This window comes from Chiroxiphia lanceolata, chromosome 10 (genome assembly GCF_009829145.1).
Source record: "Chiroxiphia lanceolata isolate bChiLan1 chromosome 10, bChiLan1.pri, whole genome shotgun sequence".
Taxonomy (NCBI): domain Eukaryota; kingdom Metazoa; phylum Chordata; class Aves; order Passeriformes; family Pipridae; genus Chiroxiphia; species Chiroxiphia lanceolata.
Window position 1 is genome coordinate 13,257,325 of NC_045646.1, and position 25,187 is coordinate 13,282,511.

The 25,187-nt window shown below is 41.9% G+C and overlaps 2 protein-coding genes across 33 annotated transcripts in view; both read left to right on the plus strand.

Moving 5' to 3' along the window:
* DLG1 (discs large MAGUK scaffold protein 1) overlaps window positions 1-2,022 on the plus strand; it is a 143,523-nt gene extending 141,501 nt beyond the window's left edge. For all 32 annotated transcript variants that reach the window (XM_032698414.1, XM_032698416.1, XM_032698421.1 and 29 more), the window contains one exon: window positions 283-2,022. In XM_032698414.1, the coding sequence (XP_032554305.1) occupies window positions 283-389 (107 nt within the window). In that variant the 3' untranslated portion in view covers window positions 390-2,022. The remainder of the gene's footprint in view (window positions 1-282) is intronic.
* A 114-nt stretch (window positions 2,023-2,136) lies between these two features.
* On the plus strand, window positions 2,137-24,330 carry MELTF (melanotransferrin). Its single transcript, XM_032698448.1, has 15 exons — window positions 2,137-4,869; window positions 7,059-7,213; window positions 10,820-10,919; window positions 12,235-12,417; window positions 12,733-12,889; window positions 13,759-13,826; window positions 14,560-14,747; window positions 14,930-15,110; window positions 16,053-16,204; window positions 16,591-16,687; window positions 17,558-17,752; window positions 19,260-19,416; window positions 21,813-21,880; window positions 21,975-22,162; window positions 22,986-24,330. Exons 1-15 carry the CDS (start codon window positions 4,824-4,826, stop codon window positions 23,262-23,264), a joined length of 2,214 nt encoding a protein of 737 aa, XP_032554339.1. The 5' UTR covers window positions 2,137-4,823; the 3' UTR covers window positions 23,265-24,330.
* Window positions 24,331-25,187: the final 857 nt, after the last annotated feature.

Sequence of the window (25,187 nt, forward strand, 5' to 3'; positions counted from 1 at the left end):
GAACATGTGGTTAGGAAAAGGTAAAAAAACCTCCTCAGTTGAGCGTATATATAGTACAGTGGAAACCACTTCCTGTCCCCAAGGATGTGCTCTGTGTGTCCTGCAGTACCATTCTGTGCTTCACTCCAGCACAGAAACCAGAAATCTCCATGGGTGTCTGTTCTTTCAGCAATCATAAATCCTCTTGCCACTCTGAGAGAAAAGAACAGCTTGTGTGGAGCAGCGTGGGGTCTGTACAGAGCTGGGAAGGATGATTGCTGATTGCCACATTGTGTTTTGCAGCTATTGTCCAAGGAGACACACTGGAAGAAATCTACAACCAAGTGAAACAGATCATAGAGGAACAGTCTGGTCCTTACATCTGGGTTCCAGCAAAGGAAAAATTATGAAAACAGATTTTTATTTTTCATTTTCTAACTGACATCACCTACTACATCTGACGACTCTTAAGCCCTTCCAGTGGAGCCTGCCTCTAGTTCTCTCCAGCGTGGTTCATACCCTAACCATCACATTCTGCAGTTCCCATAATGCTTTACATTTGGTGTCTCTCTTAGTTTAAATAATTTGTATTATTGTGTGTTGTTGGTTTGCCATTTTTCAAACATGACAGTGGAATGGCCTGACCAGCTATTAGTTTAGGGTGGGGGTGGGAGGGAATTGCTTGGTTAAATTCCTTAATGTTTAAGGGAAAGTAACTTTCAAAGATTTTTCAAAAAAGCTTTATAGACATTCTTTTAAAATTTCATAACAATTGAAAGAAAAGTTGTATTCAAGGAAGTTGTAAATTATGAGTAACTTTGCACGCTTAACTTTAATAGCATGGTTTGGTCAGGGCAATCAATTTCAGGTTTTATTTTCTGAGTTCAATTCTATTCTCACAGTATCTTTTTTTTCTTTCCAGGCAGTTAGAGAGAAACTTTCAAGTTTTGAGTTCACATTTTCATTAAGTCCCATTAATACTCCTCAAGGGATATTCATTTTCATAATTTCATATGGAATATTCTTATAATCTATTTTTTCATTTTTTGCCAGTGAAATTGCTAGGGACAAAGATGTGTAATGTTTTTAATCTTCCTCGTGAAACACTATTTATAGTGTATTACAGAAATTCTTTATAGATAATGGTCATCACACTTTTTGAGCCTAAAATATGTTTAGGTGCTACGAAACCTTGTATTTTTCAGAGGAATGCCAAATTTCCATTGGCAGTAATACAGAAAACAGCTGCAGAGATGGTCATTAGGGCAATGAGAGAATGATTGATTCATAGCCTAAAAATGTGTGTGTTCTTAGGGGTCAGATTTTAATGAATATTTTACCCACAATAACTGCCTATTTTGTTATAATAAATATATATATATTAAACTTTCTTTAACTAAACTCTGTAACTATGGGAATTATTTTCTTTACATAGTTGCGCACACGTATAAATATATATATATAAAATATATATTTTTCTTTTACCACCTACTCCTAGCTTTTTGTTTTAAATAAAAAAAAAGAACAAATTAGAATTTACCTTCCTTAATCACAAAAAAAAAAAAGAAATGGGCTATGATGGCTGGGCATGAAGTCCAGGGAATATTAGTACAAGAAAAAAATACATGCAAGTTCTCCTCTTTTCTACAGAATTTTGGGTGTTTGTCTTCCCCCGCCCCCTTTGTAATATGCATGTCTTAACCAAAGGGAGAATTCAGAGACAACAATACATTTTATTTTTCTGTATGTATTCAGCTCGGATTGCACAGGCACAAGATCTTCCATTTGCGATGCACAAAGTTCTGTGCTGAATGTTATAAATACCTTGTACCAAAACCTTCAGTAATGAAATTCTCTAATTCCCGTATTATTTGATACCTGCCATTGCTTGTTTGCAACTGATTGTTTATAAGAGGGATGTACTTATGGCAGTCGTGGGGCAGCCCCACAACCAAATCAGCTTTGGTTTGTAAAGAATTATCGACACTATCCATTCCATTTGTTAGAAAGAGGAGAACAGCTAATAAACTTTATTGTACAATATATTTGTCAAGTGTGTTTTTAATTAAAAGAACTACAGGTGTTGTAGCATTTTAAATTAATTGACTCAGACTGTGAATGAAAATAATGTGTTAGAGGAACACCAGTGACCAGACTGGGGCTGGTGAAGTTACTGCATTGAAAGCAGGTTTAAACTTGTGATGCAATTATTGCTGGTGTTATATGGAATATTAATGAGGCTTACGGGAAGTCTGAGCTGTGGGTGCACGGCCCAAAATAGTTTATTTTGCAAGATTTGGGAAGTTAGGTGGGCTGTCTTTCTGAGACTTCCTGTCTATGAAAGTGCAGGGTGTACTGGATTGATGCAGCTTTTGATGAATAATGTCATACATTTTTAAGGGAGCTAAACATGTACTGTAGTCTCCCTCTTCGAAAGGGACTATTTGAGATGTCTGGTGAGACATCCGAAAAGACCTACTCTAAAAAAAGTAGAAATATATAAATCTCTGGTATCAAATCTGCAAATGCATCTGACATCTCTATATTGTGTACACTTTTTTTTACCTCATTTTTTAACCCCTCACAAGGAGTCCTGTTCAGCTGAGTAGATCTGTGAGGAATTGCTCTTTCACATATTGGACTGTCTGAGTAACTTTCACAGAGCTTTACCCCAGGCACTTGTCATGCACTGGCCAGGTATCACCAAATACTCCACTCAGACTGAAGTCCACAGTCATTTCCTTGCACAGTTATCATGCTGGAGTGAAAACAAGTCTTTGATCAAGAAAATCTAAGTGACTCTGGTGTGTTTTCTTTGCATTTTTGATTTTGTTTGTTTCTGATCTTGTCTTTGAGCCCTGTCAGAAGAGTTGATTCTGACAGCCCTGATGCTCCTAGTTGTCTTGTTTTATCTTGTAATTGTTGGGATTTTGCATTATTTAGTGTTTCTCTGGCTCCCATTTTTCCAGTATCAGGTACTGATACATCTTTGATTCTTGGGTACACTTTCTGCATTTTAAAGATACATTTTACAATACCTACACTTCTCTTAAGCCTTCCACAACTAGAATAATTGGGAAATCCAAATGGCATCATACTGATGCATTACCACCCTTCTCCTGGCCCAATGAAGGCACCATGAGTTTTCTTCCTGCCTGCTAACCCAGCTGGTTGTAATTGCTATATAGACACATGCCTGATTAAGTGTTTGTTATTCTCTATTAATATTGTAAGTTATACTAATTATTTCCTCGTGAGATTTTTTTTCTAAATTGTGCTGAAAATTAGGTTAAGAAATTTAATATCTCCTTAAAGCACAGATATTCATAAAGTTAAGAATAAAATAGGAAAATTACTGAAATTCTCATGAATTGTGCTTGTGTGATTGTTTAGAGGGGGCTACATTCAGAATAGGGCACCGACCTTCTGAACCTTTCCTGTGGAGGATCAGAAGAACCACAGGAGAGCCCTGCTACCAAATTCATGTCTTATTAATCCAGCCCTTGCAGTCTTAAGCAACTGGTGCTGGGACTGTGCATCAGTCTTGTCATCTATATACAAATGTAAGCCCCACTGCAAGCATCACGGAGGGCTTCAGATGTTAATCTGTGGGAAGGGCACAGGAAGGATCCAAATAATGCATCCTTCAAGAAATTTGGAAGGACTCCAGTTTAGCATTTTATACAACACAGGGACGATTAATTCCAGAGGCAGCCATAAGGTTTTATTTAGGAAGGAGATCTGGAAGGATCATTATGATTTTTTTAAAGTTCTTAACTTGAAATAGCAATTAATTGACTCAGCTGTTGTCTTACAGTTGCTAGTAAGCATTAAAGCATTCTGGCCAAATTGCAGTCAGATAGCTGAGTAACTAACTGCTGGAAGCATCCATGCCACATTCCTGGCTGTACAGGCTGTGTGGGATGCACACAGCTCTCGGTGTGTGTGAGGAGTCATGGCAGGACACAGCCATTCTGTTGCTGAGTGCTGAGCTGAGCAGTGGCAGTCAGCAGAGCAAAGCAGCACTCAATGGCTTTTATCTAAACCAAGTGTGTTACAGGCAGCTCCAGTTCACTGACTAATGAGACATGAAGAAAAGGGCAGCACAAACGAGTGTTGCTCTGTGGAAGCTATGCTAAAATTCACAGCAGCTTTTAGCAGAGCTATTGTCAGCAAAGTTTTTACTTTTTCTGGGCCTTCTCTAAAACCTTTAAAAAAATCAGAATACTTCAGCTATTTTATAGCACTTGCTATTAAATTTCAGGAAATGTGCACTTAGCATGTGCTGTACCACCTGTAGAGTGTATGGGCTTTGCTGTTGTAAAAGCTTGGGTTTCTGGTTGTGGCTTTATGAAATGACAGTGCTGAGAATGCGGCATAAAGTGACCATCCTCTCTGTCAGATAAAGTGCTTACCTTGAATCTCCTCCTGCTTCCTGAGCCCCATGAGTAGGGAATACACAAAACTCGAAGTGAGGATTTGGTTCCACAGCCCTGCCTCACCTCTGTGTGCAGGAGTGTGGCTGTTTATCAAAGTCTGTGGGTGGTGTCAAAGCAGTAACAACCTCATTGGTGCCTTCGATATTTTGCAATTTGCAGGTCTGATTTTTTTTTTTTTTTTTGCTAGTGTAGAGACAGTGTAAGGAGAGCATGCTTTCTTTTCCAGTAGTCATTACAAGGTGACGTGTACCAAGGTAAGCAGGATAAATTGTTGAACAAAGTGCATCTGCAATTGAATGCTGCTGATTTTCACCTAAGACCAGGCTGGAGAGAGCACGCTTGCAGAAGTCTTGATCTCTTGGGGTTCTGAAGGCTGGAAAAATCACAGATCCCAAAATTTTCACCATGAAGAGCTCCAGAAATGTCTTCTGTCTTCTCTTCTTTCATGCTGGTAAGTGTCCTTCAAAAACTTTGACTGTAGCATGGTGTCTCTGGGATTCACCTCTGTGTGATGTGAGAGAGCAGAAGGAAACTAGAACCACTTCAGAACCAATCTCATATGGCCAGGAAAATAAATAGAGGGAAATAATAGAAAAGGAGTAGAAAAGATACCATTGACTCATTGGTATCAAATGTTGTATTCCCTAAGCACTGAATCTACTTCTGGTGCAGTAGTGTCTGTTTCTCACAACAGTAAGAAACTTACTTTGTAAAAATAGAAATAATTGCTTTATTTCACTTATGCTCTGTGCAACATGTTGGCTTTCTCCTGTCACTCCCAAATTCTAATGGTGAATGCTTTTAAATTCAGAGAGGCAAAATTGTGAATAAACTTGGGTTCAGAGACTGACCTGCTCTTTTATGACAGTAAGAGAGGCTAACTGCAGGCCTTGTCTGCACTCAAGCCCACTGCAGCTGGGTTAACTTGTAAATAAGGAGCCAGGACATTGCCCAGATCTGGCTTTCCTGTAACAACAAAGGTCAGCAGTTTGGAAAGGGACAAATAATTACCTGGTTTTGATGAGTGAGGAAAAAAATCAACAGATTAATACTGTTTCACTATTTTGGCTGAAACACAGAGCCAAATGAGCTTTATTTCATGTTTCAGGTGTGTATGGCTAATGATTTCTTCATCCTGTGTGTGTATATCTAAACCCAGAATGCTGAGGCTGAAGAATGGCACTTGGCAGATGTACATACTGAGATGCTGACACTCCAATTTAATTTCTGTTGGCTTGTGTTTATGGAAAGAGAACCCAAACCCCTTTATCAATGAAAACCGGGGTTCTTCTTTCAGCCCCTAGGAATTAATGGTGAAAATTTCACCCAGGCAGATGAGGTACAGATTAAGTTTCTGTGAGGTGTGTTTTTATGATGACCCTGTCGTGCCTTTCTTCTGACCATCCCTTGTTTCTCAGAACTCCTGCAACTCAGAGGTGGGTAATTGTTTCTCCCTCTACTAGCACATGCTGCCATGAAAACTTCCTGTAAGTTTTCCAAGTCTGACTTAATGTTTGTTGACAGCAGTAGAGTTGGCTCTGTGTTGCAGTGGAACAACAAGCCAAAACCGCTGTTTCAGTGTCGGGTTTTTTGGCATCAACAATCTTGTTTAGTCTGCAGCCACCCAGTCAGAGAAGGTGCGTGGGAGCACCATCGAGCACTAGTGGAGTAACTTTTAACTTGCAAAGTTGGATGTGGCATCTCAGCTGCGTGACACTGGTGGGAAGTAGAGGGCCAGTTAGAGGTCTTAAAAAACCACGTGCCAAACGGCTTGCAGCAGACTCCAGCTTAAAAATCGATATCGTAGAAAAGCAGTAGAATGTTGTGCCCCCACCTACAGAAACGATCTGTGCCTGTTTGTCAGCGTAAGCCATCCTTGTGTTTGCAGCCACACCGTTGGTTTTGGTGACATCTCCTTACAAGAGCAACCAAGTGTTTGTAGCTTTGGCATGTAGGAGGGTGGTGTTTGGGCCTGCTGAAAGGCACCTTTCTTCACTGATTAATGGAAATCTCCACTACTAAACTTGAGTCTTTTCATTCATGGCACCGCCCTCCCCTTTTCATGGCTGTGGTTATGGTCTCTTATGAAAGAGTGTTTTGAAGGGACAAGTTTACTTTTTTAGTTTTCATAATAAGCCTAGTGGCAAGGCTCTTGAGCACTCAAGGTTGCTTTCCTAATTCAGACCAAAAAGGGCTGGGGCAGGACTCCAAGTACTAACCAGCAATAATTGAGACAAAGTTATCTTTAGGCAGTCTCTTTGGTTTTGTAGTGTATAATTTTAAATGCTTCTGACACGAGAAAAGATTATGTGTTCTGCAAGGTTTTAAGAACAGTCTAGACGCCCTGACCTATTCCATGGTATCTGTATTTCTTATGTCAGAAACAAATGCCATTGCGTTTCAGTATCTGAGTCTGACCCTGTCTTGTATTCTGTCAAAAAAACCTTCAGTATTCATGGTAAGCGAAATGAAAGTGGGAATAATCTCTAAAGACTCATTGCTAAAAGAGCTCTGGCTTTATTCTGTTAGGGAGGAGAAGCAGAATGAAAGACTGGCTCTTTGGGAGCCATTAAATCGTAAGCTCTGTTTTGAAGGTGCTGATGTGTTTTATAATATTTTCTCTTGGTGTTGTGTTTGCAGCTCTCGGCCTGGAACGTATCCGGTGGTGCACTGTCTCTGAGCAAGAACTTTCCAAGTGTAATGACATGAGTAAGGCCTTTGGTGAGGCTGGAATCCTTCCCACTCTGCAGTGCACAGCAGGGGGGTCAGCTGCCAACTGCACCCAGATGATCAAGGTGAGCTGTGGGGGACAGCAGTGTCATTGATTTAATTTTCCCATGTGCCTAATAATAATCCATTGGTGATGTACATGGCTCTGTGGTGAGTGTCTGACCATCCAGGCAGCCAACCATTGGCTTCCTGGCACTCATGTCTCTGAAAAATCAAAGCATATACTTTTTTAAAAAGTCATAATACTATTCATATGAATGTGAATGTCAGAATGGCCCCATGTCATCTGTTTGGCTACTCACGTATGGCCAGTCATTAGAAACACAGCAAAGGTCTTAAACATTTCCTCCCAAATGCTAATCTTTGATTTGGGAATTGTCAGATTTATTTAGCAGATATTTAAGAAGGGATGGAGCTATAAGATGCAGACAGTAGTTAAAACTGTGCTGCTGAGCTTATAAGTAGATTGTATTTTGATAAACTCTGGATCAAACTCGTATTTCAGGGTCCGGTCATGGAAATTGCTGTATAAACAGATGAGATGAGTGTAAAACCAAATCAAATCTCCCAACACCAGAGTACAAGAGAGAGACAAAGCAGGAAGTGGGGTGAGCAAAGGGCGCACAAACCCAGCTCTATTAATTCAACTGCCCAGAGTGTGCTCAGTTTCCAAAAGGAACATCGCTCTGGGGAAGGTTTGAAAGACTGAACATGTGGATTTGCAAAATGCTGTGTGCAAAATAATTCCCTCTTTAGGAGGTGGTAGGAGGCAAAACCTGGATATTGGAAGAAATGTGGAGGCAGGTAATCATGGCTGCCTTCACTGGCAGAGTGTGGGGAAAGGGAAGGATGACTGGCTGTGTTAATAAGTAATAATACTGTGTAGACATGCCCAAGAATCAGGGTTTTGTGGAGGAAATTAAGGCTGTCAAGGACAAGAGGTTCAGAGCAAGGAAAGGAGGTCCGGTAGAGTAGTTTGAAGGGAGATGAGGCAGATGATTGTGGCCAGATAAAAGGAACAAATTTCAAAAATTGGTATCTTGTAATTTTTGTCAACAGAAGCATAATGGCTGTCTGATTACTAAAACTACCTCATTGCCTCTTGATAAGTTCTGTTCTTGAGTGAGGAAGACTGTATTGAAGAATGTTAGGAGCAGATATTGATATATATGTGGATTTTTCCTTGGGATTAGACAAGAAATACATTCTAATGTCGGATCTTCCCAAAAGCACTTGGCTGATTGCTGCATTGCACAAGGGCACCTGTTAGACTCTGCAAAGCAGATTATTGAAAGGACTGATGATTGTCTGCTTCTGAAATACAGAGCTCCCAGAATTGCATTTTTAAGCCACTGCAAGCAGCAGGCACCTTTCTAAAAACCTTGGATTCCTATAAAACTTGTTTAGCTGAATTCAGAAACCTGCAGGCAGATTGCATGAGTAAGTAGCTTACTGATAAAATGAATTTTCAGTGTAAGGCTTCCGAAAAGACTTTGTCCTTGAGACCTCTTTTTTTTTTTTTTCTTGTGCTAATAGTAATCTACTAAATATTTAAGCTGGCCTGCTCTGGGTGGGACTGTGTGGAACCCCTGTGTCTGCATCCGCACTGAACTCTGATCTTTGAGGCCAAAAGGAGTGGGACACCACGGCTGAAGAGGCAGAGATATGTTGTAACTTGGACTTAGTCCTGTGAATGTGTTAGCACATGGATAAGGGAAAAACCCTTTTTGATTGAAGGTGTTTAAAAATTGAGAAATCTCTAAATATTTAACTAGGGAACCTGACAATATTTAGTGTGACCAAAGCTGTTCTTCAACAGGTTTTCAAACACTTGTGTAGGTAATTCTCAAATGTTGTGACACACAGCAGTAAAGTTCCTCTGAAAGTAATTAAAAAAGTGTTACCACCACACATATACTTATTAAAAAAGTCGTATGTGGAATAGTCCCCGCAATAATTGTGTGTATTTAAAGGAGAGGCCTGTAGCTTGTAAACTAATTCATGTTTACAACATGAGGCATTTTTTGTCTTGTTCTGTTCTGCTATTTATACTCAAGCTATTGATCAGAGGCTCTGCTGCTAAACAGAGCTCAGCTTTCCAATCAGAAAAGTACTTTCTGACATGGATATATGGCCACATAACACAGTCTTTGGCTCTGTGGCCAGCTCTTTTCATTTCATCTGCTCTATTTTCTGTCAACCACCAATTCTAGAGGCTCATTTTGTTTTCCTGAGGGTAAGATCCTTCTACCTCCCACCTCCTCTCCTTCTCACTGTTGGATGTCCCTTCTAAACAACAGGCCATATTTGATTCCTAAGCTGTCTTGTGCTCTGCCCTTCACCAGTGGAATATCACATCTGGTTATTCCACAAAGATCGTGTCTATTCTTTAAGATGCAAATATGTCTGAGCCCCAGCTCCTCTTTAGGTTCCCTTGGATTCATTCAACACTCATTTCACGAGAAGCAACTCTCAGGACATTGATTATTTTGGATAATTAATGAATATAATCTTTTTTCTCCTTTGAGCCAAACAAATAAAGGATTTCAAATCACATGGCAACTTCAAATCTGGTCTAGCTGTCCACATCAACATATTACCTATGCTCTCACATGATCCCTTAAAAAATTTTCAAGCTTTTTATGTGTCTCAGCCTGTGGGAAATTGCTGTGGTGTGCTGGGCAACACAGTCCCAGCCCTGCTTTAACTAGTGCTTTGCAACGTCCCAAGGGATGGGTGAGCTAAATTACCCCCTCCAGTGGTGAGCCAGAGGTTAAGCAAACTGATAAGAAACTTAGAATCAGCTTAGAAATGCAAAATGTCACACTGCTGATTATTTTGTCAGCAATATCTTGTCTCTGTGTGAAATGCCCTCTCCTGGCTCCCACTAGTTTCAGTGCACAGTGGGAGCTGGTTTCAACTGGCCACAGGTGTGTGTACAGCAGTTCTCTCAGCCTTGCTGCTGAGAGAAGTGTCATCCTGTGCTATCCAGAGCAATCCTGCAGCAGGATTCCAGCCAGCTTGGTGTTGCAGTCAACAGAAAAATATGGTGGTGTTGGACACCTTCCCAGCAGTGGATGCCTCAGATTTGTATTCCCCCAGTTCTGAACAGTCTTTTTAGATTCTTTCCTCCTTCTTGGAAGCACACTGCCATCTGCTCCCTCCTCTGCCTGTGCGTGGAGGTACAAGCCAGTGTGCTTTAAGGTTGCTTTTGAGTACACTTTGGCATTCAGATTTTGCAGCCCCAGAAGATATTATTTTAAACTATATGTGTATGATGCCAAAACTATATTTACTTTATTTAAATCTTCAAGCTTTGGGACACTAGCTAAAGGTGTGAATGAAACTCCGAATCGCTGGGCCTCAAGATTCATCACAGACCTGCAGGATCCATTTTTAAGGTTCCTTTGGACTATTAAGACTAGTGAAGCCATCATAGTACAGGGCTGGTTTCTGCACTGTTTCTGAAGGAAGGCAGTTTTGAAGTGCCAAAATCCCTCTTGGTAATTATGGTTCAGAAATTTGAGTGCCCTTAAAATAACTGTTTGGAGAGAAGAAAACACACAAATGCAGACTGAGGGACCTCCTCTTCTAAATTCAGGTGTTCTCTAGCTGTTGATAAATACTGATAATTGACTTTCAACATGTATTCTGCCCTTGTGTCTGCACAGGATGATTTGGCAGATGCAGTGACACTGGACGGCCGCTCGATTTACCAGGCTGGAAAGGAGAATGGTCTGAAACCAGTGGTTGGGGAAGTATATGACCAAGGTATATTCTGACTAAATAACTTTTAGATGACTTAAAATGCACAAGAATTTACTGTTTCCATTTTATTTGCGGTCCTCCCCTGTAAGACTCTAAACAGTAGGTAGTGGTCAGGTTCCTTCTTAGTTGCTCCTGCCTGTAACAGAGTGTGTGGGGAAAGAGGAGATGCTAGGCTGGGGTCAAGTCTGTCCTGAAAGAGTTGGGTCAGAGTAGCTGTTCCTGCAATAGGTTTGTTGGGTTGGGGTTTTTTTATTTTTTATTGTCTCACTGCTTACTGTCTTCTCTGTTCCATACTTTTCAGATTACTGAATTACAAAGCATAAATTGTTAAGGTTTATCTCTCAAACCCGTACAATTAGAATAATTAGATCTTGGTTTTAGTAGTGTGTATGATTGCCTGCTAGAGGAAAGGAAGTGCTATTTCTGCTCCTTGTCTAGGTGACATTAAGCTTTGAGTTCCTTTCAAGGCAGAGACAGTAATTCAGTGGTGACTTGTCATCTTGACTAAGGGCTCAGTATCAGCTTAGTTGTGTAGTTCAGAGCTGGATGATGTTGCACATCACTTTAAGAGACCTAAAGGAAGGAAGAACTCTGGAAGCAGTCTGCAGGCAGTTGTGTCCCACCACTCTATTGTGAGATGGAGCTGGATTTGGTTTGTAGCTGGGTCTAAGTGTCATATGGTCAAAGGCATCCTCAGAAGTGCTTGTTGGGCACTTGGGGTCTTGGATCATCTACATCATGACTTGGGTGAGGGAACTGTACTTTGGCTTCTCAAAACCAAATGGGCCTCATTACCCAGAGGCTGGCTGTCTCCAATACTCAGGTTATGAGCCTCAAATCAAAGAAAAGTGAATGAAATTTAATGATTAAGTCAGATTGAATGACCTTATGGTCACTTCAGACCCTCAACTCTTGACTGTGAGTTATATCAGACTGTAAAACAAAAAGAATGAAATGAGCTCTGGTGCTCCAGGGATGTCAGCCTGCTCTGCTGTATCAAAATTAAGATCAACTGGGGAATAAATTATATTGGTTTCAATTCAATCAAAATATATTTAGAATCATGGAAAACTTCTTCCAGAAAGGAAAAACAGGGTGACCTTCAAAGTTAGAGCAGATCGCCTGTGGACTTTAAGACAACGCACACTGAAAAAATAATGGGGGCCATTGATTCACAGTCAGCAGGTTCTCACCAAGGATGTGAACAGTGTGACTTGCCTGTGGGCAGGGGAGCCACAAGAGGCCACAAATCAATGTATCTCACTGTAATGCTGATGTGAGGCTACTTATCTTGCTTCTCTTTCTTCCTACGCTGCAGAGATTGGAACTTCCTATTATGCTGTGGCTGTGGTAAAGAAGAGCTCCAACATAACCATCAACAGCCTGAAGGGTGTGCGTTCCTGTCACACAGGGATCAACAGAACTGCAGGCTGGGATGTGCCAGTGGGTTATCTGACTGACAGTGGGCGCCTGGCAGCAATGGGATGTGACCTTCCAAAAGGTAAGACTTACAGGGCAAAGATCTGTTCTTCAGCAATGCCTTTCTGAGTGGTCTTGGGCCCCTGTGTGTGGACAGAAACATGTGGTTCAGCTGCTCTTTTGTTCCTTGGCTTTGATGCTTGTACCAGGGAATAGACCTAATGTAGGTCTGACAAAGACTGCAGGGTTTTTGATTTTTAAACTTGGAAACCATCTTTTAAGAAAAAAAATGACTTATGCCTTCTAAATCTCTTCAGAGATGTGCTGTGTTAAAATGAGATTGTAGGGTCTTGTTTTTTCATGGCTAAAAAATGTCTCTTTCTAATTTCACTTTTAGCTGTAAGTGAATATTTCAATGCAAGCTGTGTTCCTGGAGCAAATGGTGTGAACTATCCCAAATCCCTTTGTGAGCTCTGCATAGGGAATTCGGCTGGAGAGCACAAATGTGAACGAAATTCCCAAGAGCAATACTATGACTACAGTGGGGCTTTCAGGTAAAAATTATGTCTCTGTCAATTTTTTTTATCACTGTGCTCTCTCTATAGACACCAGTCTAGGCTTCACTGACTGGAAATTGAAGCCATAGAGCTTCCAGTTTATCTTGCTAGAAAATCTGCAGTTTTGTTAGGACAACCATGCTTTTAACCTAACTGAGCAAAAGTAATTCTTAACCCACTATTTCAAGTACTAATATCTGAGTATTAAAATCAAATGGATATTTAGCACATATACGGGGCAGGAAAAGCTCTATTTGCTGTTTGTTTTGTCCAGCAGCTGTTGACACAATCAGTGTTTGTTTCATCAGAATTTACTGACTTTATCTTTCGCAGTAAAACCTGATGGCCCTTGGAGTCTGAGAGCTGAACTGTTGCCCTACTTGGTTATCTCAGTCATCCCACCTCAGTGGCACTGAATTATGGACTTGCTCTGCCTCCATTTTTACACACCAATCCCTTATTTTCCTCGTTTCTGTCTGTGTGCTGTGTTGGAGCTCCCAGTCCCTGAGTCATAGCATTAACTGAGCAAGGACAGAATTTGCTTACAAGAAACACTTGCTCCTTCCTGCACATTCCCCAAAGGATTGTGTGACTGCCTTAGACAGAGAAAGTGTCCTGGACAAAAAAGGTCATGGTGTTTGTCCCAGGCAGCACTGAACATGTTGTCCATGTTCACCAAATGACAATGATAGTTTACTTCATGCTCTAACAGCCACTAGTCTCTGCCTTGAGCAAAACTCTCAGCACAAGGAAATAGGTCAGTGTCTGTGTCTGATGGAACGGAGCACAGAGCCCTCGGGCTGTCGGCAGTGGCCAGTGCACAGGAGCTGGGTTTTGTAATGCATCTTTGTGCTTGGATTTATTAGGTGTTTGGCTGAAGGTCCTGGAGAGGTTGCTTTTGTGAAGCACAGCACAGTGCCTGAAAATACAGATGGTGAGTAATCCTGAAGCTTGTTGAATAATGGCTGCAAGGTCTGAAATACAGTGTCTTTAATGATAGTATAATATCAAATGTTTGATGCATTTTGAATTGAGGAATCAGCAAATATATGCTGTGATAGTGAAAACATGTACCCACACAGGTGTGCACCAGGAGACAGAATCCATGGGATTTTTTTTTTTCTTGATAGTTTCAATAAAGGTTAGAGGTGGAATCTTAAGCTGCTTTTGGAAAGAGAATTTCAACAGCAGTAAATTATTTTTATATAGACCTGGGCTGTTACGTTGCTCCAGCCTACCAAGGGATTTCAGCAGAGAGTAGCAGAGAGTAAACAAGAGGTTACCTGCCCTATCTGGCACTATGTGAAAACCACCTTGAGCATATAATTGCTTTAATATCATAGACCTATCTGACCCAGGGAAAAGAAAAAAACAAAAAAATGTTGCCCATGATCCTAAACTTAGGGATGCTCTCGATGCTGCTGCAGACCCCAGTACAGCTCAGTGCAGTCTCACAAGTGTTAAGCTGTCTGTTGTCTCATCAGACATAAAGAATAAAGGACCCCAAAGGTGCACGGGGTGTGTTGTGCAGTCAGGAATAGCTCAGAGATGCTCAGGAGGTGCGTGTGCTGCTCCACGTGTGCGAGTGATGTTTAGAGAAGGCTTGGAGCCAGGAGCATCAGCCCCACCTGAGGTCTGTTCCATAAGCACGTCCTCTCTGATTTCAGGAAGAAGTTCTTTCTTGTGGGCCCAGCGGCTTCGCTCCCGGAACTTCCAGCTCCTGTGTCGCGATGGCAGCAGAGCTGAAGTGTCAGAGTGGAGAACCTGCCACCTGGCCCGAGTCCCAGCTCGCGCCGTGGTTGTGCGGCCTGACACAGATGGAACAGTTGTCTTCCAGCTCCTAAACCAGGGACAAGTAGGACACCATTTTTTCATCACTATGTTGCATTTTAGAAGGGTTCTCCCACCCTTCTTGGTAAACTGAAGACAGGATGTCTGGGCACCTTCGGCTCTGTGGGGTTTGAAGGGGTATGGGATGTCACAGATCCCAGGCAGAGGGACGTCTGACAGGTGCTTTTTTCTTCTTTAACATTACAGCAAAGATTTAATGGGGTGGGTGCCAAGTTTCAGATGTTTGACTCTGCAGCCTACGGTGCCCAAAATCTTCTGTTCCGAGACTCCACGACAGAGCTCGTTGCAATCACAGCTCAGAATTATCAAGCATGGCTGGGTGATGAGTATCTTCATGCCATGCAAGCTCTGAGCTGCGACCCCAACAGTAAGTTGTCTGTAGATTCCTATTTATAACCAAGAACAAAGATAGGTGATAGCAGAGATCATGTTCGTTCTGGTTTTTCTCCTCACTCTTTGAGGGTTATGGCAAGATGCCAGTCTGATCTTTGAGCTTGCAGGAAGGTCACCTTTTGATAGAAACAATATCACGTTGCAGAATACTTTCCTGTGCAAACTGACACACTCTGTGTGTTATAAGATCAGGCATTTTTTATCCTTTCTGGTATATGGAGACATTAATCTGGTAAACTGCTACTGTTACTTGATACTTAATTTCTTACCTGCTGACAAGGGGAAATAATAATGCACTGCTGCACAAATCCTCAAGTAGTCTATAAAAATGTATGAATGGGTTCCTAGCAGAGGATTTCCTCCAGAAGCTGAAGGAAATCCTCAGTTGCTCTTTACTGAAGCGTTATGGTCTTTCCTACTATCAGAAGAAAGTAGAAATTACTTGATATGCCTTCTGGGAAAGTCAGAAAGACAGGTTGTAAGAATCTCTGCCTTAAGAAGTTTAATAATCCTGCCAACTGAGCCTCCAGACATGCTCTGTGCTGTGGCAAAGCCCCTCACCTTGCAGACTTGTGTCTTGTGGGCGCTGCTCCGTGACTGTCAGGTGTGAGGCAGTCTGTGTTCAGGGGCACTTTTTGATGCACTCAACTAACACATTATGGCTGTGCTTAATGGTCAGCAATTGTAGAAGTTGTTGTTCCTTTGCTATGGATGGGTTTGCAGTGTGAACATAACTGCTAATCTGGAGTGCCCTGGTTCCTGATCAGGTGGAAGTCTGAGCTGGAGGGATGGGGAGCAACACAGAAGCAAACATTTTCCATAACATGTGTGGGATGTGTAACAGGGGGCAGTGTGAATCCCTCCTCGTCTATTGAAAAGAAAGTGAATGTATTATTTGCTTTTCAATTTTGTGCAGCCTTGCCAGAAAACCTGAATTGGTGTGTTGTATCCACTGAAGAGATTTGGAAATGTGGTGAAATGGCCGTTGCCTTTAGGAAAAAGAATTTGAAACCAGAAATTCAGTGCATTTCAGCCAAGACAAAGGAAGAGTGCATGGATATGATCCAGGTAGGCTGCTATAATCCTTGTGCAATAAACCAGATGAACAGAAACTGCTCCCTGCTGGGTTAGAGATACCTGTGTGACCAACAGGAACACTGGATTTCAAGGAGGTAGCTCAGGTGGTATGGATGGGCCTGAACCCTGATGATCTTCAGCTGTGATGAGAGCACTGTTGCCCGTCTAACTGAAGCCTGTATGTGTGAAATCTCCTGTCATTGTTTCACTGATGATGCTTCGTGCACATTTGGAAGTTTTCTTTAGCAGTGTATTGCTCTTTTGCTGTAAGCCTTGCCCTTCAAGGTCCAACAGGTGTGATGCTCAAGGTGTCGTTGTAATGGGGAAAGTATCTGCTGTTTTTTCCCAGAAATCCTACATTTTCTTATATTTTTCAGAAAAAGGAAAGTGATGCTGTAGTTCTGGGTGGAGCTGATATTTACACAGCTGGGAAGACATATGGCCTTGTACCAGCTGCTGGAGAAAGTTACTCTGGTAAGAAGGTCGGGAAACATAAATATAGACCTTATTTTTCCAGGTTGTTTGAAAACAGCTCTAAAAGTACAGCCCTTTGTCCCTAGCCCTGCTGGGAATGCTGTTTTCAAATACATGAGAATTATTACCCCCACATCATGGATAGATGAGGAAATAAGTATGAGATGAGACTTCAATAGTGAGTCAATCTTAACTGTCCTGCTGCAGGACCAGGCTGAGTCTTTGACAGTTTTGAATCTTGGAGTTCTTTATTTGTCTTTTCAATTCTGAAAAAAAATATTTACAATGGAAAAAATATTTTTAACAAAATATTTTTAACAGAAATATTTGTCAAAATATTTTTAACAGAAACAAAAATACAGAAATTACACAGTAGATTCTAGTTAAAAGCAAATTCTTCCTGTCAATATGGCTGCTTCAGAGTCACCAATGAAAAGTGGCCTTGTGTCCATGATGTCACTTAAGGTAGAGTTTCAATATTATGCAAAACTCATTGATGTTTTAATACAGGTTTGAGGTTTTCACATAAAAATAACTTCTTAAAGCAGATTTGCTAAGTGACTAATGACCCAAATGTTGTTTTTCAGAGGGATGTATTTGTAAGAGCTAGCATTAACAGGAACACTTTCCTGTCTGTCTCTAGTTTATTCAGCTCAGGTGCAGCAGTGCCAGCTTACAGGCTATAGGTGAAGGCAGCACTGTGAGGTAGTAGAAGTGAAGAGTAATTCCATGTACATCCATACTTCCTGACTAGCTGAATGTTGGTGCAATTAAGTTGGCACCAGATAAGAGTAATGAATCTGTAGATGATCACTAAGCAGTGGAAATGCTGAAGGGAAGCTGTAATGTGTTGTGTTTTTTTTCTCCAAGCTAATGACAGCAGCAATGCATACTATGCTGTGGTGTTAGTGAAACGAAATCTGTCCAATGCATTCACTATCAGTGACCTGAAAGGGAAGAAGTCCTGCCACACAGGATTGGGGAGAAATGCTGGATGGAATATTCCCATTGGCATACTAATTAAGAGGGGGATTATTAAGCCCAGAGGCTGTGATATTCCTCAAGGTAAGACAACAATACTACATATAAAAAATACAGTAATAGTTTAATGATAAACTTTAATTAGGCAAGTAAGTTTGATATTTCATAGCTCTGTATTAACCATATTTGTTTGTGAAGGGGTATTGTGTTTTTAATAGAATGATTTGAAATTTTAAGTTTGCCACCAGAGTGGACTAGTGGTGGAGTCTAACTGAGAATGTTACATCTAACACAAAAGTATTCCTTTCCTTTATCAAAAAATCAGTGGTTAATTCAGGTTGGACAGGACCTTTGGAGGTCATCTCTAGTCCAACCAACTGCTCAAAGTAGATCTGATAGTCCAGATTGCTCAGTGCTGTGTCTAGGGAGGTTCTGAGTAACTCCTAGGATAGAGATTACATACATCATCTCTGGACACTGTCCCAGTACTTGACCATCCTTCGTATAAAGAGTTTTTTTCTTGTACCTAATCAGAATTTCCTTCCTATCACTTTGGTTCTGTTACTTCTCATCCTTTTGCTCTGCATCCCTGAGAAGGATCTGTCTTTTGTCTTCCTGAAAAACCTGCTATGTGAATGAAGACAGCAATACAGTGTTAGTTGTCTTATCTCCAGGCTGACCAAACCCACTTCTCAGCCTGGTAAGTGCGAGTTGTGCTCCAGCCTCTGAGCATCCCACTCTCCTTCTACCGTATTTGCTCTGGAATATCCATGTCTTTCTAGCACTGGGAGCTCAGAACATGGCTCAGATGTCAGAGGAGAACCATTGCTCCCTGACTGCTCCATTAACACACCCCAGAATGCCATGAGCTTTCATAGGCACAAAACCATGCTGATGACTCTTGATGAGCCTGTTGTCCACCAGGATCCCCAGATCCCTTTTTTATACAGAGCTGTTCTTCAGCCTGCCAGCCTTCCATGTTCTTACCCCATCCTAAAAGCAGGATTCTGCATTTGCCTTTGTTGAACTTTGAGGTTCCTGTCAGCCTGTTTCTCCAGCATGACCAGACCTATCTCAATGGCAGTCCTGGCCTCAGTGTATCAAAATGCCGAAGTTTATTCCAGCTTTCAGAAATGCATTTGAAGAGTCCATTGCTTTTTGTATTCAATCAACTTATTATGTTGTCTTGATGTATCCCCTCCAGCTCTGGGATATCATTGCAGTAAATGATGTATCTCTTCATCTCTGTCTGGAATTTTATTATGTTATTTTCAAACTGCATTAGGTAGTGAAGCAATGTAGCTCAACAAGAAAGGGATCTGTTACCATAGAACTCTAGGTTCTAATTTTGCTTGCCTATTTCCTATCTATCTCCTGGGAAGCTCTTTGGTTTCATTACCTAGTCAGCTAAACAGTGCTTTGAAAATATCTTAGAAGTTCTAGTTTGTGAATTCCAGTAAGGCAGCTGTAACTCCTATTTCTAGTGTTCTACTGAAACCTGCTTTGGTTATAACTTCATGATGGTATAACTGCTTTTTTTTTGTGAAGAGTCCACACTTTTCACTACTTGTGTTGGTTTGTCTTTCCCCAGCTGTGAGTGAGTTTTTCTCTGCCAGCTGTGTGCCTTCAGCTGAGCAGGACAATTACCCATCAAAACTCTGTCAACTCTGTATTGGGGATGAGAGTGGAAACAATAAATGCAGTGCAAGTAGCAAAGAACGTTATTACAGCTACAGTGGAGCCTTCAGGTAACTCATACATGTGGTTGTTATTTGTCAATTTGTCAAAATGCAAGGAGGACCTAGTTTCCATCCCAGTGAGCAAACAGTGGTTACAGCATGTGCTGTAAATGAGGTGGGACATGTGTCCCCAGATGTCTTCCCCAGTACAGGTCACTAGATCATGTCCAAGCCTTTTGCCACCTTCCTGGTCTGCAGACAACCAGACCAACAGCCCAACCCATCTGTCTGTGTACACAGCACCCACCCAGTGAGAACCAAAGAGATTGTCATCAGTCTCCGGTTTTGCTTTAATCTAGTGCAGACAATCTGCATCTCTAAATGGGCAGGTCATCCAGCAGGGAAGCAGGCACACAGTAGCCAAGATCTCGCTGCTGTAAGTCCATGCAGAGAGTGACAGGCTAGTGGCAGGGAGCCAGGAGTGAGTGTTCACTACTGATTCATTGGTGGCTGTATGTGAAAGTAGATTTCTGGACAGCACAAACAGCTCTGGCCAATGTTCGATTACCAAATCCTCTTCAAAACAAAATATGTTAAAAATAGTACAAGATGGAATAAATACATTGTGTTACTGTGTACATGTACATATGGGGCCATACCCAAAGACTGTGAAACTCTTGAAACAAGCACTTCCTTTTCCTGACCTTTACCTCCGAAGGTAATGGTGCATATAACAGCTGGCAGAAAGCCATCTTTTTCCTTCAGAGAGGAGACTTCAACAGCAGCTGCCTAGTAAATAGTGAAGTGCTAGACTTAGATAACTACTTTTTGCAAACCTATTTAGTTGTGTCCAGCTGCTCTGCTGTGGTACATGCCTTGTAGGCAAACTCCAGATCCTCTGCTGTACTTCGTGGAATAATAGAGCCAGCTCCCAGTCAGCAGATGAATGAGCAACAAATGCCATTATAGGCTGTATGAGCCTTGTTCATATTTTAAGCTTGTGCCTTTGATAATAGTGCCTATACAGTCAAACTTTATATGGAAATCACTTTTTGGTTTTAGTAGAGAAGATGTTTAATTCATTGAGTGATGTGCAAAGTTTTAAGTATTTAAAAGGTTAGGATTTGGGTGAAAAAATGGAGGATCACAAGTCTTCTACAAGGTAGAGGTGGGTTTGTCTCTGACACCTAGGTGATCCTCTCTGAAAGAAGACTGAGTTATGGAGGTAATTGAGATGATTTTCTTCAACTGTGGCTGTCTTCAGACTAACTAGACTAAAAGTATGAGAAGGCATTCAGTTTGTGTACATCCCATTGCCTGGGGCAAATTAAACTGTGCAGAGTAGTGAAAAATCTGTCAGGAACAGCTTTTTCTGATGGGGAAATGCACTGAACAGCACCTGCTGAGTCCTCATTCTCTGCATGACAGTGTCAGCCACAGGGCGATAAGACCTTTGATTATAACTGCTGATGTTAAACCAGGTACAATTGAAATATATGTATTTTTGGTAACTGTTAGCAGTGATAACTTTCCCTCACATTTTGTACTGCATAAGCCATGCACAGTTACAGCTTTGCATTACTTGATTGGTGAGTTTAATTATCTTGTTTTAAAAAGTGCTTCTGGAAAACATTTGTAGAATAAACTGCAAGGTACCACAATTGAACTGTTACCCACAGATGATCTGCCACCACACACTGCCCAAAATACCTGGGAAGATAGATCTTTTTTGCTAGTTCACCCAGCTCACCGTTTTGAGGTTGATGTTATCTATGTATTTCTTCCTGAGTGGAGCAATTACTGTGCATTTCTCCTGCCTGTTGACTTCATATTTCAGGCTTAACACAAAAATCTCTGAACAGCCTGTGGTGCCTGTTGCACTGTGCACTAGAGAACACCACAGGGTAACATCCTGGTAAAGGTGTGGTTCTACACCTCTGCCCTGGCACTCTCTATAGTGGGATATCACACTCATAGGAGAGGAGGTGACTTTTAGGGTGCCCTTGCCATGTTGGGCTGCTCCTCCTTCAGAAAATTAGAGGAAACTGAACTTAGCTCTGGAACAGTGCCCTTAGCAACTGCAGTTAGATTAACTGGAGATTTCTAATGTAGAGGGCTGTAAATGCTGCACTGACTATCACATAATAGATCTTCTATTTCTTTGCTCATCTAATACTGGCCTTTTCTGTTGTATCTCACACTGTTTTTAATACCATTTTTCTACTGTATTCCTCTCTTAAAATTCTTGATTCAGAATATTTTTTTTAATGCTTTGCAAAGATGTTGCTTTTCCCTCCTTTCAAGATGCCTAATTTCTCTGTTTTTTCTTATTACCTTTGGGTCCAGTACATTTTTTTGCAGGAATGTATGTAAGAAAAATTGTATTCTAAACCTATGAGTTATATAAAAAATGTGGTTCACATAAAGATGCTTTGAATTGAATTTATATCTTTGACTTCCTTTAGGTGCCTGGCAGAGGACTCTGGGGATGTGGCCTTTGTGAAGCACTCGACAGTGTTTGAGAACACAGATGGTACTTGCTTTTACACAGCTTTTTATTAAAATTCATTATTTTCTCTTGCTCTAAAGCATTCAATGAGTGACAATGACCGGCTTCTTTTTTTCAGGTAATAACACTGATAGTTGGGCCCAAAACTTGAAGTCCAGTGATTTCCAGTTACTGTGTCCAAATGGTGCCCGTGCTGAAGTCACCCAGTTTGCTCACTGTCACCTGGCTCAGGTGCCAGCTCAAGCCATTATGGTTCACCCAGATATCAACGTTTTTGCTCTGTATGGACTACTGGACAAAGCCCAGGTATTAATAATCCATTTATTTTAGGGAGGAGTTTTATATGGTTTAACACAGTTCAAGGATAAAGACAACAGGACCATTCTGCTATATCATGGGACTGTGTAGAGAGCCCTGGGAGTGTGACAGAGAAGTGACAGAGTGTGTGTTGGGAGTGTGACAGAGAAGGTAAAGTACAACCCATGTCATTCTCCCAGTAAAACCACCCTGGTGCACAAGGGATTTCAACTTTTTGCCCAGCCACTGGTTGCAGTAGTAATTTTCCTGGAGCTTTAGGTGTTTTCCCATGACTTTTCCATGTTTCTGCATGACTTTGAGGTCTACAGGGAATAGAGTACATGCTAACGCTTTTCCTTTCTAGAATTTTCCTAGGAGTGCAACAGAACACTGCTGGATATATTTATGCTACAGCCTGTACAGGGTGAACCATCTGCCTGGCTGCTTCAGATAGGTTCCTCTCCGTACTGAAGTTAACTTGTTCAAGAGCAATACTGAGTATCTCCATGCTAGGATTCAGTCATTTCTGTAACTCCTGGGCAGACAAACCCTACATTACAGAACAACATTTAGGCAGAAGAATTTTTTTTAAAACTACAGCTCTTTCCAGATAGTAACTAAAAAACCAGAATCACAAATGCTGTTCTTGTAATTGCCTGTGGCAGAATTCTGTTTCTAATCTACTGGGGCGTCTAAAAGCAAACGCGTAAGAGATTCTGCAATTGTGTATGAATTTTTCATCTACAAAACAGTTCCTACTGTCTTTCATATTGAACAGGAGGAATGTGGCACTTAATCTTGCAAAATACTGAAACCTTTCCATTATTTTCAGGTCTACTTTGGAAATAGCAGCAATGGAAATGGATTCAAAATGTTTGATTCTTCAACTTTTCAAGGAAAAAACTTGATCTTTAAGGATTCAGCTGTTGAGATCGTGCCATTACAAGAGAAGAGAACATACACAGAATGGCTGGGGAGTGAATATGTTGAGTCCCTCGAAGGGATGCAAATACCACAGTGCTCTGGGGCAGGCAGTAAGATAACACAGTACTCCTTCGTGGCTGCAGTCATTCCCCTTCTTGTTTTGTGTCAGATACAAGGCTTGGACTAGGACGGTTCAAATGGCAACTTCCAGGCCACCTCTGCCCGACCACCTTCTCTTCAGAAAAGCTGTTTGGATAATGTGCTGTGCTAACATTTGAATGCCTCTTCCTGCCTCTTGCAGGGCAAGTGCCAACAGCACCTGCTCATCAGGAGAGTGGGATGGGGCTGGAAGCTGCCCCGTCTGTGTGGATGGGGTGGAATTTGTGGCAGAAGCCAGCAATACAGTATCAACATGGTTTACAAGATCAGTCCAAACCTGGAGCATCTCTGCCATCGTTGCTGATGTTGAACCATTCAGGATTTCCAAGTATTGTTAGATGGATACTGGGTTTCTGACCTGTAGAAGAATTTCTGCATGTTGGGAGGCAGTATAAAAACCTTGTCTAGTGAATCCTCTCTGGCCTCCTGGCTGGTTAAGTTCAGACTCCACATCCCTGCTTAACCCATCCTACCCAGTTCCTCCCAAGCTCTGCTGCCATAGAGGTAAGTGCACAGAGGATGGACAGGCTGTGGGCAGAAACCAGTCTAGAATACAGCTGAACAGCTGTGGAAAAAGTCTTCCACCCTTCAGTAGAAGGAGATAGGGGAAATTTCCAAAGACACTGGACAAAAAAGAAGCCCAGAGAGACTTGGAGGGGACTACCTGTTGACAGAGAAAAGGACAAAGCCATATGTGAGCATCCACTGAGCTTGTTGACTTTACCACACCGGGTACTCACAAGATGTCCTGTGATCCTTAATCTGATGCAGTCTCCATCAAGAACCTTGTGGCTCTCCTCCTTCCACACAGGGCTATCCTGAGTGCCCGTGCATGAAACTTGTATTTGCTTTAGGTGAAACAAAAGTACTTCACTTCTGAGTAACCATTTCTGTTTCTACTGGCTGTAGAATGTGGATTTTATTTTTATCCATAGCTGCACTAACCATGAATGTTGCTGTGCTGCTGGCAGGCACTGTCTTCCTACCTGCCTCATGATCCTGGGATGAACAGACAGTCAGTGTAAAAACAGATAATAATCATGTCAATAAGTGAAAATAACAAATAAATATGAGAAGTAATTACACTTTAACCAGACTCCAGCCTGATAGCTAAACTACTGCTTTTCTGGGACATGAACATTTGTGTTTCCCCTTTGCTGCCCACCATTCTATTGCTCCCAGGTTACCAGAGCTGGAGGAGGAGAGACCCAGCCCAGTCCCCAGCTGTGCCAGATGGGATGAGCGTGTCTGGCAGGGATTTGTGACATGGTGCCCGCTGCCCAGACCCACAATTACTGGCCAGCTGCCTCCAGCTGCTGTCACTGCTGTATTCCTTCTCTCTGGGCTTTTGGTCAGTTATGAAATAGCTGGCTGAACAGCAGCCAGCAGTGTGCCCAGGTGGGCAAGAATGCCAGTGGCATCCTGGCCTGTATCAGGGATAATGTGGCCAGCAGGACCAGGGAAGTGATTATATTCCCTCTGTACTCTCTACTACGGCACTGGTGAGACCATAGTACTCAAATACTGTGTCTAGTTCTGGGCCCCTCAATTTACAAAGGACACTGGGATGCTGGAGTGTGTCCAGAGAAGAGCAAGAGAGCTGGGGAAGGAGCTGGAGCACAAATCTGATGAGCAGTGGCTGGGGGAGCTGGGGGTGTTCAGCCTGGAGAAAAGGAGGCTCGAGATGACCTCATCACTCTCTTCAACTGCCTGAAAGGAGGTTGTAGCCAGCTGAGGGTCAGCCTCTTCTCCAAGGTAACAAGCGATAGGACAAGGGGACATGGCCTCAAGCTGTGCCAGGGGACGTTTAGGTTGGACATTAGTCGGAATTTCTTCAGTGAAAGGGTGATTAGACATTGGAATGGACTGTTTAGGGAGATGGTGGAGTCACCATCCCTGGAGGTGTTTAAGGAAAGACTGGATGAGGCACTTAGTGCCATGGTCTCGTTGA